Here is a 15,410-nt window from a genome sequence, read left to right on the forward strand (position 1 = left end):
ACAATAAGTGATGATGTTTATTTTGAAGATCAGGAAGTTGTGCATTAGCATGGCATGTTGTTACCAGAAACTGGAAGTTAAAAAGTAAAACGCTGACACTGTCTTGATTAGCAGCAAAAACTGCCTCAGTTAGTGAAGCAAAGCTTCGTAAAAGTTCTTCAAAAGTGTTTCAGAAGTTATCGGCTAACATCTCAATAGTGAGATGAATGTTAGGCAGAGCTGCCAAAATCAGCACAGGTGGCTGCTATGAGCTCCATGAGGAAAGTCCAGTGATGTCCAGTGATGGCGAGCCTCACACAGGGAGGCTCGCCATCACTGGACTTTCCTCATCAGACAGACAGCGAATGATTTATTTGGTTTGTGGTAGGATTCCAACAGTCATCCCGACTGGCAACAGTGGACAGACAAAAAGAGTGCACTCCAGACTATGAATGCACCAGGCATGCAACTGCTAGACGGCTAGACTGTTCCTACTGATAACTAAAGTCACAGTAATGTGTGTGTGTGTGTGTATATATATATATATATATATATATATATATGATATCACCCTTGAAACAATTGCAAAACCTGCTACACTGAACAGACAACGCCAAACAGCCAAAATTGAACTAAATTGTTCAGCACAGCAGAGAAAAATATACCAGCTTACACACAATATGTTAACAAAGATGTGACATTGATTAAAACTCACAGGATATACATGTGAGGCACACACACAGGTAAGCAAATGTATTATGAAACTATGAAGTTTCTTAAGACACAGCTGTCAAGCTATACAAAAAAAGGATTTGTGTACAGCTGAGCAGAACCTATCCGACTATGAATGATATTTCACCTGTTCCAGAGGCCAAATTTAAACAAACAGTCAAGTACCCATTAGAGCAGAAAGTGAAATTATAGTCCTGTTTAATTAAAATGTTAAACAGTGAAGTGTAGCTCATGAAAAAAATTCAACCATTGCCTTTATCTAGGCTCGCTGTCAGACTTGGTTGCATACGGTCTGCTGCTGATCCCGACCAGAACTCTTGTCTAATTCTTTCTCGTCGTCCTTGTTGAAGGTCTTCCCATCAGGCTCCTTCAACCATCTTAGCTTGAATTCTTCATTCGGGCTGTGCTCATTTAATCTCTGACTGAACTGTGAAACACAAACACCTCACTTTAGTCAACCATAGCTGTAAATATTGGCAGAAATGTAATAGAAATAAACAGAAATAGAAATAACAGAACTAGATGTAACATTTTTTTATTGTAATGGTGAAGTTTTGGTTCACACTCAGATATAATTACCTTTTCCAAGATGTTCTCTTTTAGTCCCTCCATATCCACAGCAGTGTTAGTTGTCTTCAGCTGCACTTTCAACACCTTCCTCATAGACACAGCTGTTTCATTAGCAAAACAAATTAGAACTGAATTGTATCAATTAAGGATTAACGAGTTCTGTGAACATTAGATTGCTTTTAAAAACTGAGAGGAGAACTCACCAGTGAAACAGGCAAAGTTACGGGTATATATACAATTAGAGTTGACCCAGTTCACAGATGATGAAGCACCACAAGAAGCTGTCACTAACGTGGATGGTGCATTGGGAAACCAGTTGGTAAATGAAAGTGTGCTCCCATCTGACCACTTCCAGGAGTTTCTGTAAAGACCGATCCAAGCAGTGGAAGTTGCAATTGCCTTCAGCTGTGAACTCTCAGATTGGTTCCTCACACTGGCCAGGTCAGTGTAGTGGTCCCTGCAGTAGCTTTGAGCGTCCCTCCAGGACTTACTCACACCCACAAAGATGGAACTTGATGTGTCTGAAAACATTTGAACAGTGTTTTACTCCAAAGTCATTACAAATATCCAAACAAGTAATGGAAACCATGTTGTAATTTCTCAGCATGGTGTAAAACTGCAATTATTTATGTGTCATTTAAACCAGGACTATAGCAGAGTTAAAATATAATTTCAAATGATCTGGCTCTGTTACAAATAGAATCGCTTATGGTGATTCTGAAAATGAATACCATGTGCATTTTCCCTTCTTTTCATCTTTTCTTTGTATTTTAGTCCCTTCCTTTGAAGATGTGGAAAGAGACACATTTATGAGCTCTAAAAGACTTTTAAGGTTACTTTTTGTTTGGATCATTGATAACATATAAAATGGCCAAAGAAGTTCAGCAACGATTTCTTTTACAGTTTCAAACACAGCCTTAAAGGGAATAATTGATAATAATAATAATAACACTCATAGTTTGGTTTTCATTACTTTTGTTGTAGCAGTAGAATGGTAACAGGTTTTCACACAACTGGTCATCCCAGTTCCCATTTTGAAGCATTGCCACACAAGCCATGTAGCTGCTTATTCGATAACTGGGTTCCCCATTATTCCACATCGTGAAGTCAGCCTCTCCTTCATCAAAGTGATCCTGGCTCTCCAGAGACCATTTCCATGCTTCTGTGTCAGGTTGAAGTCCAAACCATACATAACCTGATGATCCTATGACTTCCCTGAGTGCGGCAAGGTCCTGCGCATTATGTACAGTCGCCAGGTCAGTGTATGTCTTCCTGCAGTAATTTTGAGCTTGAATCCAGTTCATTGGAATTTTAACAAGGTGATAGATGTGAGGTAAACATGCAGGTAGGAAACACAGTCCTGTGTTAACAATAAATATATTTTACAGCACACTTCATACAGTATTTGACATATGTCAAAACAGAGGTTGATTAATTCATCAGCATTTTCAATTCACATATACAGTTTACACATTACACTATAATTTTTTTTATTTAATTTTTAAATGCTGTCCCTCCCAGACATGGATTCACACCAAAATACATGTGTAGTTTAGAGATATATACAAAAAAAAATAACACTGACCTGATAGGACTATCATAACTGCAATGCCTTTCATCATTTTGGACACCTCACTTGCACCAAGAATTAAGTGTCAGCATATCAGTGTTATTTTCAGTGTTCGGGGACAAAGAGTTGAAATGCTCTACTGTAAAAAAATGACCGATACAATAAGTGTTGCAATGAAAATAAGAGCAAAGTAAAATAAATAAAGTAATTACAAAATATTAAATAAAAGCACTTCAGTTCAGTATTTATATCCCAACGGTTATTCATTTAAAATTAAATACTATATATAATACTGCCTAAGTGTGCAAGATATGTAATATAAATATATATATATAGCTTGACAGCTGTGTCTTAAGAAACCATATGAAATCCCATAGAAACATACCCCACTAAGGTAATGACACAACATTACATCAATATATGAACACTTTTTACTCGGTATTAAAATGACTTTACCAACAAGAGATTTAATATTTTGAATAAATAAATACAATACATTAAATACAAAAAAAATCTGTAGCTATACCACGTGTGTGTTTTTTAAAGCAAATGTCCTGTTGTGTTTGTGCTTACCCGAAATAAATCCAGTTGCTATAATCTAACAAACGGCTGCGTAAAAGTAATCTCAGTGCAGTCAGTTGTTTGATTAGTGCAGTCCTCTGACTATAAAGAAATGCTCTCGGTTTGGAAGTGTGCGTGTTACAAAATTACCATGTGCTTCATGTCTGTATTCTTAAATGAGGGACATGGGATCAGTCAACCAAATTTTGTTCATCACTCCAGCAAAATATTTGCATAACTCAATCTCTCTTCCAACAAGCTTTGTAGAAATGAGAGTGACTAGGCCTGTTGGGCTCAGTTGGTCACACCTGTAAACTTTTAAGGCACATGTTTTTGTGATTTGGTGCTATATAAATTGAACTGAATTTGGCTTCTGTGACAGATAAGCCAGCTGGCATCAGGGTGATCAGCTGATCTCTGGAGTAAACAACGCTGCTGTGTGCACCTCGGTCCCATTCCGCGGTGGCAACAAGGAGAAAAAAAAAACTTAATCGATCCACATGTTTAAAGTACTTAGTAAAGGCCAAAGGAATAAGTAAAAAAAAGTTAAAGTAAAGAGAAAAAGCAGGAGCAACTGAAACAGGGTGCATGCTGGTCGACACATGCGCACATGCGCGCTTACTCTGAAACCTCATCAGTAGCATTGTTGGATTCTCCTCTCACAAGGTCTAAAGTCCAGGACCTTGGTAAGCTAAATGTGATAGCCTCAAGAGCTTACTTACATAGAAAAAGTTTAAAACATTATATTGCCAATCTATAAACGTATACTGAAAAATTCAAAATGTTACACTTTTTTTATATCTTGCAGCTGGATCAGACAAAGCAGTGAAACCATAGTGAACACATTCAACTACTGCCCATTATGTCAGTTGAATGGCTCAATATTATTTTTTAGGTTGATTGGGGGGGGAACTCTACTTACAGTTAGCAAATGCTTGTATATTTGCAAGAACTAAAGCAAAATTTGTTAGACATAACAGCCTTGGGTCAACATAAGATGAGTTTATAGATATAGATGCATAGATATATATGCCAGAGGAGCAAAACACCAGCTACTAGCAGACAGATAAGTCACTCTAAACTGCAAGACCAAACTGACCAACCTGTCCACTGCCTAGATTCATTACAAAAAAAAACCTCACACCTGGATCCTGGAATGCTTAGAACTGTAAAAGATCAAGGAAGCAATCATCAGCCACCTCCTCTACATGAATGACATCAAGCTAAGAGTAAATGAGACATCGATTCATTGATTCACACCACCAGGATATATAAATGCGAATGACATCAGAATGTCATTCGCACTGGAGAAGTATAGTTGGATGGTAACAAAGAGAGTTAAGGTAGTCAGAACTGAGAGGATCGAACTACCAGAAGGCAACATTGTGGACAATAAGGACAGCTACAGGTACCTGGGAAACCCACAGGCAAATGGGAACCATGAAGAGGCCGCTTAGAAAGCTGCAACCACCAAATACCTACAGAGGGTCAGACAAGTCATGAGGAGTTAGATCCAAGCTATCAAGATCTACGCCCTTCTGGTGATCAGTTAACCTGCTGGGATAATAAGCTGGCCAGTGGCTAGTGAGTATCAGAACCACTGTCCACCAAATCCAGCACCCTGTATGCTAAACAGAAAGAAGGGCACTAAAGACTACTCTTGATCTACAGCTAATCATGTGTTTAGCGAATAGCTAAGATAGCTAAGAACAGGAAATATCATGGATGGAAAGGCTCCTGAACGACATGTACACCCAGCAGATACATGTAGAAGACGTGGCTGATATCAAGAAATCCTACCAATGGATAGAGAAAGCTGGACTGAAAGACAGCACAGAGGCACTAATCATGGCAGCACAGAAACAAGCTCTAAGTACAAAATCCTAGAGGCTACCACCACCAGGCAAGACCCCAAGTGCAGGCTGTGTAAACCTGCCCCTGAGACAATCCAGCACATAACAGCAGGTTGCAAGATGCTAGCAGGCAGGGCATTCATGGAACACCATAACCAAGTGGCTGGCACAGTATACAGGAACATCTGTGCCTAGTACGGCCTGTCCCGAGGTCAAAATGGGAGACGCCCCTACACAGCAAATTCAAAAGTGTTAAATGTTTTGGTGTTAATAGTCTTCTTGCAAAAGTAGAGTTAATTTTACATTCTTTTAATGTAACTCTGAGGTTTAAAATGATAGTAGTTAAAATCGAGTGTTAAAAATGAGTGTTTCTGTTAAGGGTTCCGAAAGAGACTCAGGCGCAGGCCAGGGTTTTCCTTTAAGCGAAGGACAGTGCGTTTATTTACAGTGAACACATACACCAAGTGGCTATATACAACGTGCAGGGGAAACGGGTCCGGGTCGCCAGGGTCCGTGGGAAACAGGGTTGGGAGAAGGGTGTTCCACACTTTCTGTACAAAAAGTTCCCCCTTCAATCACTCCTCTCCGCATCGGGTTCCAAAAACGACCTACACAAAAAACGTCGGGTTAGCAGGATAATAATAATAAGGAATTCTCAAGGTGAAGGTTAGCCGAAACACAAGTCTAACTGACACTGATAGCTCAACGATCCAGCGAAGACTAGTGCAGACTCGCCATCTAAGTAGTGCAGTAATCAGCTGGGATCAGCGGCCGGTGTGGTGATGAGCAGGTGTGTGGGCCAGCAGCGGGAGCCCGCAGTGAGCATCGCCGTGGCGAGAGAGAGAGAGAGAGTGAGAGAGAGAGGGCGAGAGAGCAAACAAACCACAAACATATTGCCCAATAGAGGATTGACCAGCAGGGCACAGGGACCATGACAGTTTCCATGTCAAATCTGGAGGTGTTACAATGGAAACATTAACTCTTGACCTCTTAACTCTGAACTCCTACAGGGGCTATGACACCAATAGAGTAAATTCACAGACTCCGCCCCCAGCACCATAGGCTCCCATCGAAGCTGAAGTGAAGCCGTTTCAGAACATTTTTTCAAAGATTATTTCAATTATTATTATGAGCTTTTACTTCTGTGGCTCTGGAGTTGAGACAAAGCTGTGTGAAAGGCATTAGCCATGTTGCTCGGCGATAGCATAATATTCTGTTTTAGCTAGCTGAAAGGTATTGTTTGCGGGCAAATACCACAGCCTTGAAAAAAAGCTTGCATGTGAATTTTCAGTCAAACCTTTGGTCAAATACACCTAAAACAATGTCTAGGAAGTGAAATGCAGATCCAGCATGTCCAAATTAACACTGTCGGATTTGATTTCAACACTATTAAAGTGTCTATATGGGTCCACACCAGAGAGTGTTAATTTAACTTTTTTTGGAGAGTTGGTACGTTAACTCTGATTTAGTGTTAAACACCAAATCTGTCTGGAGTTGATAATTTAACACTTGGTGTTAAGAGTTTATATATTAACTCTCAAAGAGTATTTTAGTTTAACTACGTAAGAGTTATCTTCTAATTAATTCTAAAAAGCGGGAATTTTACTGTTCTGAACTTCTAGAAATTTCTTTTGGAAATAAACATTTACTAAAAAGATGCAATGGTTTTTGAAAAACATTTATTCTGAACTGTGCACCACAATTTCAAAACATTTTCTGAAAGATGTACAGTGTACATGTTCTCACTTTCATTAGAATTTTGTTTATCAAAAGGTCTGACATGGTAAATGCAAATAACAGCATTCTCATCACTTATTTCTTCAATACAATATGCATGTCCTTCATTCATCCCTTTGTGGAACTTCAACGCACTTCTGCTCTCCCCCATATTCCATCTTCACAAGCATATCCTGTGCGGAGATTGAATAAAAATTAGTTGACATTAATTAATGGCACAAATAATCCAGTAAACAATTGCAGCACAGTAAAAAAAAAAAAGGAATCCTCTTTGAGCCATTACTTGTGTAAAGTATTTTCCCAAAAGACAAAGACACAGGCAACAGGTAATACTGAACTAAATGTAAAACCTCAACCTTTTTCATTTTTACCTAAACCGTGTGCACAAAACTCTGGAGGGATCTATGCTACCGTAGAATCCAGTCAGGACGTCAGCTACTGCTGTTTGCTCGTTTTTTTTTTTAATGGGCGATCATTTTCAGGCTTCAAGTAGCACCATTATACCAACATTTCACATTCTACACATTGTTTTAGGCGTATATGACCAAAAGTTTGACTGAAAATTCACATGCAAGCTTTTTTCAAGGCTGTGGTATTTGCCCGCAAACAATACCTTTCAGCTAGCTAAAACAGAATTGTCATGGACCCAGCTCTGGAGGACTCGGGGTCCGTGAGCAGTTTTAACTGTTGATGTTTTTGTTGTTATTATTTTTATTTTGGTGATGTGTGTGTTTTTCTGCACTGTGCTGTGTTAGTCTGTGTCCCACTCACATGTATAGGCAGGGTATGGGTGTGTATGTCTGCGGGTGTGGCTGGAGGATGGAGCTCAGCCACCTGCAGGCCTGAGGGGTGTGGCCCTGCGGAAGGACTGGCCACACCTGAAGTTCCTGCCACACCTGTTGGTGATCAGGGCTCGTCGGGGGAGCTACTTAGGAGAGAGTTTGAGCTCCCACCGGCGCGGGATCATTGAGTTATCTTACCAAGAGGAGGAGTGGTCCGGAGAGGCAGCACGCACAGGGGTGCGGAAGCACAACAGCGGGGAGCACGAGCACAGATATCGGAGGGAAGCACGCACACGGGGTTCGAGGGAGCAACGGGGAGTTATTGTATTTACAGCCTTTTCACTGTAAATAAAGAGCACTGTTTGCATCGCAGAGTCTGCGTTTTGGGTCCTCCTTTCCCCACATCCCCACGGTCTGCCAGCCAGACCATGACAGAATGATCCCGCCAACCACCATGGACCCAGCAAACTCAGGAGTTGCCACAGAGGAGAGATCGCTCGCGCAGCTATGGGATTACTGCCGGAGCGTAGTCCAGGCCGTAAATCCACACAGGAGACACATACAGGTAGTGTTCCTTGACAATCACCTCACATCCACTACCTTCACCACGAACATTCTGGACATTAACAAACTTAGGCACCTGGTCGCTAGTTTAAGGGAGAGGAGGAGGAGGAGCTCGCGCTGCCGGAGCAGGAGCCCGGCGAGCTGGAGCTCGCGCTGCCAGCCGAGGAGGAGCTCGCGCTGCCAGCCGAGGAGGAGCTCAGCGAGCGGGAGCCGGAGCTCAGCGAGCCGCCAGCCGAGGAGGAGCTCAGCGAGCGGGAGCCGGAGCTCAGCGAGCCGCCAGCCGAGGAGGAGCTCAGCAAGCGGGAGCCGGAGCTCAGTGAGCCACCAGCTGAGGAGTTCAACAAACCGGAGGGACCGGTGTTGCCAGCGCAAGACGTTGGCGGGCCGGAGGAGCCCATGCTGCCAGCGGGAGACTTCGGCGAGCCGGAGGGACCCGCTCAGCAGAAAACGGTCCCTAGGGTGATAAGTGTGAGTATTTTAAAGGATGACGTGAGGGCTAGAAACTAAGAATATAACATAAGCAGAAAACAAGAACCAAAACCATGAATAACAAATAATCAAGGAATATAAATTAACAAAACACAAAAAACTGGGTCACAGACCCAGTACCGTGACACCTCAAGCTATATTATTTATTTTACGTTTACTTTCAGTTTACTTTGAATAACTGAAAATGGAGCAAGACTCCAAAAACATGAAAAGCAACAACATGTTAAATGAATCTAAATTAATCTCAACTGCATTAATCTAGGTGCTTCTGGAAGAGTTGCAGAATTTAAAAAAAAATTATTAACTGAGCTTTTTTGAAAACACACATGTAATCTCTGATGGTATAAGTTTAAAAGCAGAATTCTCTGAGCAGAATTAAATATTTTGGTTGTGTGAACAATTTTTCAAAACTGTGCTTACAAGCAGGGATTTTAAATGTGTCCTGTTTATTTCAATATTCTCCTAGCAACAAGAGAATGACTTGTTTTACTAAACAAATAAACTGGATGACCTAACTTCCTTGCATTCTTGGAAAAATTATGACACTCACACAAAGCACACAAACAACAGAAGAACTTGTTTTACTAAACAAATTAACTTAGATTACTTAATGTCTTTACTTACTGTTAAGAAATCAGTTTTACCCCGGTTCTTTTATTCGTCGAGGCATCCAGAGACGGCACTCAGTAGTTATTTTCACAAAACCTTTATTCATCTTTATTCATCTTCATTTAAGCATGCACTTCTAGAAGGGAAGACGAGGCCGGTGTCCCTCTCCAAATCTTCGCTCCTTTGTCTGTGAAACAAAATTCAAATTCAAATTCAAATTTTATTTGTCACGTACACAGTCATACACAGTACGATATGTAGTGAAATGCTTGGACAACTGCTCGTGACCTAAAGAAAACAAAAAAGGAAAAGGCTATGAATAAGATAGGAAATAAATATGAAAAATTAAAAAGGGTAAATTTAACTAGGAAGGAATAAAATATAAATTAAGGTTAAAAATGAAATAACTGTACAACACAAATTAGAATGAAGGGTAAATTTAACTGGGAGAATAAAATAAAATATATAAATTAAAGTGGAAAATAAAATAACTGTACAACAAAATACACAATATAGAACTATGTAAGAATGTATGAAGAAATATAAATAAATAAATATATATATACACACACACAATAACAGCAGCTGTACAAGTATTAACTGGAAATGAAGAATATAATGTCCAGTGTTGTGCAATCCACATTATGTCTTGTGCAGTGCAAATATGCTTAAAGTGATTTAAGTGATGAAGTGAAAACAATGTCCAGAATGTCCAGTGTGTGTGTAAGAACTATATGTGTGGGTCAGTACTGTGTGGTGGTGTGATTGAGAGACCGTATCGCCTGCGGGAAGAAGCTCCTCCTCAGTCTCTCTGTGTTGGTCTTCAGGGAGCGGAATCGCTTTCCTGACCTCAACAGAGAGAACAGTCTGTTGTTGGGATGGCTGAGGTCCTTCACGATCTTCCTGGCCTTGGTCCAGCACCGCCTGCTGTAGATTGAGTGCAGGTCAGGGAGCTCGGAGCGGATGGTGTGCTCAGCTGACCGCACAACCCTCTGTAGAGCTCGTCTGTCCTGCATGGTGCTGAACCAGGTTAAGATGTTTCCCGTCAGGATGCTCTCTATGGTGCACGAGTAAAAGTTCCTGAGCACCTTGGAGGGCAGTTGGAAGTCTCTCAAGCGTCTGAGGTGGTAGAGACGCTGACGGGCCTTTTTCACCATGGTGTTGATGTGACAGGACCATGACAGGTCCTGCGTGATGTGAACTCCGAGGTATTTGAAGCTGTCCACTCTCTCCACTGGGCACTCGTTGATGACAGGGGTCTGGTAGTTCCTCTCCTGCTTAGTGCTGAAGTCCACTATCAGCTCCTTTGTCTTACTGACGTTTAGAAGGAGGTTGTTCCTCTGGCACCAGTTCTCCAGATTCCTAATCTCCTTTAGGTAGGCCGTCTCGTTGTTATCAGAGATCAGTCCCACCACGACGGTGTCGTCAGCAAACTTGATGATGGTGGTGGAGCTGGTAGTGGCCACACAGTCATATGTGTACAAAGAGTACAGCAGGGGGCTCAGAACACACCCCTGGGGGGCTCCAGTGCTGAGAGTGGTGGAGGCTGAGACATGTCCGCCCATCCTTACTGCCTGTGGTCTGCCAGTTAGGAAGTTGGAGATCCACTGACACATAGATGAGCTGAGTCCCAGATGCTCCAGCTTGGTGGTGAGTGTGGAGGGAATTATGGTGTTAAATGCAGAGCTGTAGTCTATGAAGAGCATTTTAACATAATTCCCCCTTCTAGTGTCCAAGTGAGTGAGTGATGTGTGGAGGAGATGAGAGATGGCATCGTCTGTGGAACGATTTGGACGGTAAGCGAACTGTAGTGGGTCCAGTGTGTCTGGTAGTGAAGAAATGATGAAGTCTCTGACCAGGCGTTCAAAACACTTCATCACTACTGAGGTGAAGCGATAGTCATTGAGAGAAGCAGGGGGGGTGTCTTCGGGACAGGAACAATGATGGACTCTTTGAAGCATGTGGGGATCACCGACTGAGATAAAGAGATGTTGAATATCTCAGTGAACACAGGAGCTAGCTGGTATGCGCAGTCTCTGAGGATACGACCTGGGATGCCGTCTGGTCCTGCTGCTTTCCTGGTGTTCACTCTTTTGAAGGCTCTCCTTACTTCATGCTCGGAGATGACGAGCACGTTTCCGGTGCTGGCAGTATCTTCCTGTCTGCAGCCGTTAGCGCCGCTAGCACTAGCATTGTTGGAGTCCTTAGCTGCAGCCTCGAAGTGAGCATAGAAAGTGTTCAGCTCGTCTGCCAGAGTCACGGCCACGTTGTCATACCGGTTGTTGGTGCTTTATAGTCCGTTATTGTCCTTAGTCCCCGCCACAGGCTCCTAGAGTCACTCTGTTGGAGTTGTGACTCTAGTTTCCTCCCGTAGCGCTGCTTCGCCTCTTTCACCGCCCTCCGCACGTTATATGATGCGGCTTTGTACGGGTCCATGTCCCCCGTCGTGAGTCCCGTGTTGTAGGCAGCGGTGCGGGATCTCAGAGTGTCGCGGATGGTTTTATCCACCCACGGCTTCTTGTTGGGAAACGTTGTGATAGTCTTTGTCTCCACGGTATCATCCGCTAGTTTCCCGATGAATCCCACAACCGCTTCCGTAAACATGTTGACATCATCATCGGAGCTGTTTCTGAACATGCCCCAGTCTGCGTCATCGAGTGCGTCCTGTAACGCGGCCACCGATTGATCTGAACCGGAACTTCCTGTTTCAGCTTTTGTTTGTATTTTGGGATGAGGAAGATGGCGGCGTGATCAGATTTGCCAAAAGGAGGGCGGGATTGTGCCTTGTAGCCGTCCTTGACCGTAGTGTAGCAGTGGTCCAGTGTCCTTTTACCTCTGGTGGGGCAGGTGATGTGTTGATAAAAGTTCGGCGCTGCGCGTTTGAGGTTGGCGCTATTAAAGTCCCCCGTCACAATAAGCGCAGCGTCCCGGTGTTGTGTCTGGTGCTGTGTGAGTGCCTCATGCAGCTCGCATAAGGCGGTGACCGTGTCCGCTTGTGGTGGAATATAAACGGCACTTACAATGACCGATGTAAATTCCCGAGGTACACAGTAAAAAACCAAGTGTCAATTTTACACTTACAGAGTTGATTTTAACTCTGCTTCAGATAACATTTGGTCCCACTCAAAATTAGAGTTAAATTTACTCTATGGCCAGTGTTAACTTTTCAGTGTTAATTGTACTCAATTTAGTGTCAAAATTAACAACAAAATGTGTAAAAATATTTAACACTGAGGGTTATTCACACTGTTCAGAGTAATTTGATTACACTTTATAGAGCTATTTTACTCCAAATTTAGTTTAATAATAACCCTCTGATGTGTAATAATATATCATTTTTATTTCTCTGTAGTGTGATTTTTTTCATATTCATCTTATGATGCTACATTACTAAATAACTGTGATCTATCCTACATTATGGAAATAACAACAAATATACAGGTTAAAGTAACAGCATTTATTATGTTTCTCAATTCAGTGTCATTTAATTAACGTAACAAACCTTTACAATTCACAGTTCTATGATGCTCACTAGAGAAAGCAATATGACATTTCCCCAATGTCGTAGTTGCAGAAAAGTAACAAAGTTGGTCAGGGATGAACTGTATGATGTACCAAAGACATAATGGGCCCTAAAGAGTTCATCAAGGGCTCCTACAGAACCTGTCGCATTACATGGAAGTGCATGCTTCTCAATCACAATGAAGGTGTGAATGCTGCTTCTTGTGGATCCCTGGGTAAGATGGTAGGGCTGACTGCTTCGGGTGATGTTGTCTAGATGCTGCTGTACACTGGTTCCAGCCTACAACAACACATTAAACAACAGTATTAAGTGACTATCCTCTGACAGTAGATTAGCTCAACTCACTGTCCATGAAAATAGAGGTGATGGAAAGTATATTTTAAACAACATACCTTTGGGAATTTGATGAGGTTATTGACAGCTTGAGATGCAGACATCTTTCCTGGTCTCTTTCGCCCTTGTGCAGATGGTGGTAGCAGATGTAGCAGCAGCAAGATAGTAGACAAGTCACTGTCCCAGCCTACAGACGAATAAACAAAGAATTATTCCAAAAATACATTGAATTGACAGAATTACCTATATAACCAACAATGGCAAATAAAAACAGTCACAATCATACCATTCTCAACTTCAGTACCTGACTCAGCATTGCACATCTCCAAGAGCTCTGAGGTGGGGACAAGTCCATGACTTTCCTTTACAACCTTTGCTTTGAGATTGGTGAGCCACCTCTCCAAGAATTTGCTCCCAGTGACCTCACAAAACAGGAGTCGGAAATCTTGTTCTATCTGTAATGCAAAAATACAGAACATAGAGAGGTGTTTGATTGAATCCTGCCTACAAATTACATCAGTATCATTTAAATGATAAGTGAACTTACTTTTGGGAGATTTGCAAACTGAGACGCTTCTTTCCTCCACAGCTTTTCTTTGAATGGTCTTCAACCGCCATGCAATGTATCCTGAACTGTTCTCTGGATCGTAGTAATGTTTCTATGTAATTAAATAAACGAAGAAGGACTATGTTATCAACATTTCTGAGGGCAATTATGTATTTAATGTTGAAAAGTTCCCTTTACTTACATATCCATGTTGTGAATATGGGTCTTCCAGATATGGAGACAGAGCAACAATGCCCTGCGCATACATCACTCTTACGCTTTTAGGGGGAGATGTCCTAATGTATAAATTCAATAATTGGCATTAAACATCACAATTAAAAATAATACAATGTTTAAAATGTTTCTTTATATCTTACATTTTTGATTCTTACCCATGTCATTCTGTCATCTCAGCCTCAAGTATGTTTCTCATCCATCTTCTGGTTGCATCTCTCAGAGATTTGGTTTTTCCATACTCTTAAACCTTTCTATAAGATAGGAACATTACTTAATATTACTTAACATGTCATTAACATTGCTATCAGTTAATTTACACAAAATACATATTTCTTACTAAATAATGAGCAAAACTCTAAAGTAGTGTATGCCTTTGGCATTTGCTTAAAATAATATAAACCAGTAAAGTTAACTTTATGGTAATGCTACCCACTTTTTCTGAAAGTATGTTCGCTTATGTAAGCTAATTAGCGATTATTAGCTTATTGATAAACGGTAATTTAGTTGTTCAAACTGTGCGATTTGACATGTGACAATGATATTATTTAGACAGCATTTAGAAGAAATACATAGTTAAAATGTTTTAGGTTCATATTAACGCAGTGAGAAGATAACGAACATCTTAACTTTTAGCAACTGCTAGCATGTAGCTACTGGAATGCCATTAAACCTATGGGTAAATGCTGCTAACATGTCCTCACTCGACATCAGTGAAACTATAAAGAGCTACTTAGTTTAAAAATACCTTTTAAACAATGTTACCAGTATGGGAATGTTAACTTCACTTACCTGACTGTGGCAGCTCTTCGGAGAAAATTCCATGCGCATTAGAGCTCTGAGGCCACACACGCCTGCGGACTGGTAATAATCAACACTGTGTGGAGTGAAGTCTTCACTGCGTGACTAACAAACTTTACACTGACTTTTAACTCTGATGTTAGAGCTGGTTTACTCCTCATAGAGTTGTAAATACTCTATCTAGGTTAAAATAGGTTTACTCTGAAATATCGACACTCCATTTTTTACTGTGTAGATAAAAAGGACGACACATGATGGACAGTAGTTCCAGATTTGGTGTGCAGGAGCGTGTGAGAGGAACAACGTTCGCACTGTTGCACCAGTTGTTGTTCACCATTAAACACACGCCGCCTCCCCTTGACTTCCCCGAGTCCCGTGTCCTGTCCATGCGGTGAACCGAGAAGAACTCGGCCGGCTGGATGGCGTGGTCCGGCACCGCTGGGTTCAGCCATGTCTCGGTGAAACAGAGGAGATTGCAGTCCCGAATGTCTCTCTGGAACTTTACCCTGGCCCTGAGGTCGTCAAG

The 15,410-nt window shown here is 41.6% G+C and overlaps 2 protein-coding genes across 2 annotated transcripts; both read right to left on the reverse strand.

Annotated features, from left to right (window-relative positions):
• Positions 1-982: 982 nt before the first annotated feature.
• On the reverse strand, positions 983-2,651 carry LOC146633115 (putative C-type lectin domain family 20 member A; the record flags this gene model as incomplete). The annotated part of the gene is made up of 4 exons (XM_085352912.1): positions 983-1,138; positions 1,291-1,382; positions 1,485-1,802; positions 2,255-2,651. Coding segments are annotated over 4 exons (963 nt in total), but the record flags the coding sequence as incomplete, so codon positions are not given.
• Positions 2,652-12,957: 10,306 nt separating this feature from the next.
• LOC146633116 (uncharacterized) lies at positions 12,958-14,908 on the reverse strand. The gene is made up of 4 exons (XM_085352913.1): positions 14,876-14,908; positions 13,589-13,757; positions 13,362-13,489; positions 12,958-13,248 (listed from the first exon to the last, which is right to left on the reverse strand). The coding sequence occupies exons 1-4, from the start codon at positions 14,906-14,908 to the stop codon at positions 12,958-12,960; spliced, it is 621 nt and encodes a 206-aa protein (XP_085209039.1).
• Between the last annotated feature and the right edge of the window lie 502 nt (positions 14,909-15,410).

This window comes from Diplotaxodon limnothrissa, linkage group LG4 (assembly GCF_057381915.1).
Source record: "Diplotaxodon limnothrissa isolate DT_005_m linkage group LG4, D_limnothrissa_male_GT1.1, whole genome shotgun sequence".
NCBI classification, from domain to species: Eukaryota; Metazoa; Chordata; class Actinopteri; order Cichliformes; family Cichlidae; genus Diplotaxodon; species Diplotaxodon limnothrissa.

Bases quoted from the DNA above. Each gene is read 5' to 3' on its own strand.
- LOC146633116 (XM_085352913.1), bottom strand. From the start codon at position 14,908: ATGGAATTTTCTCCGAAGAGCTGCCACAGTCAG. The intron at 13,758-14,875 runs GTAAGTGAAGTT...TTTGCATTACAG, and splicing joins CGAAGAGCTGCCACAGTCAG to ATAGAACAAGATTTCCGACT. The intron at 13,249-13,361 runs GTATGTTGTTTA...GTGTTGTTGTAG, and splicing joins ACCTCATCAAATTCCCAAAG to GCTGGAACCAGTGTACAGCA.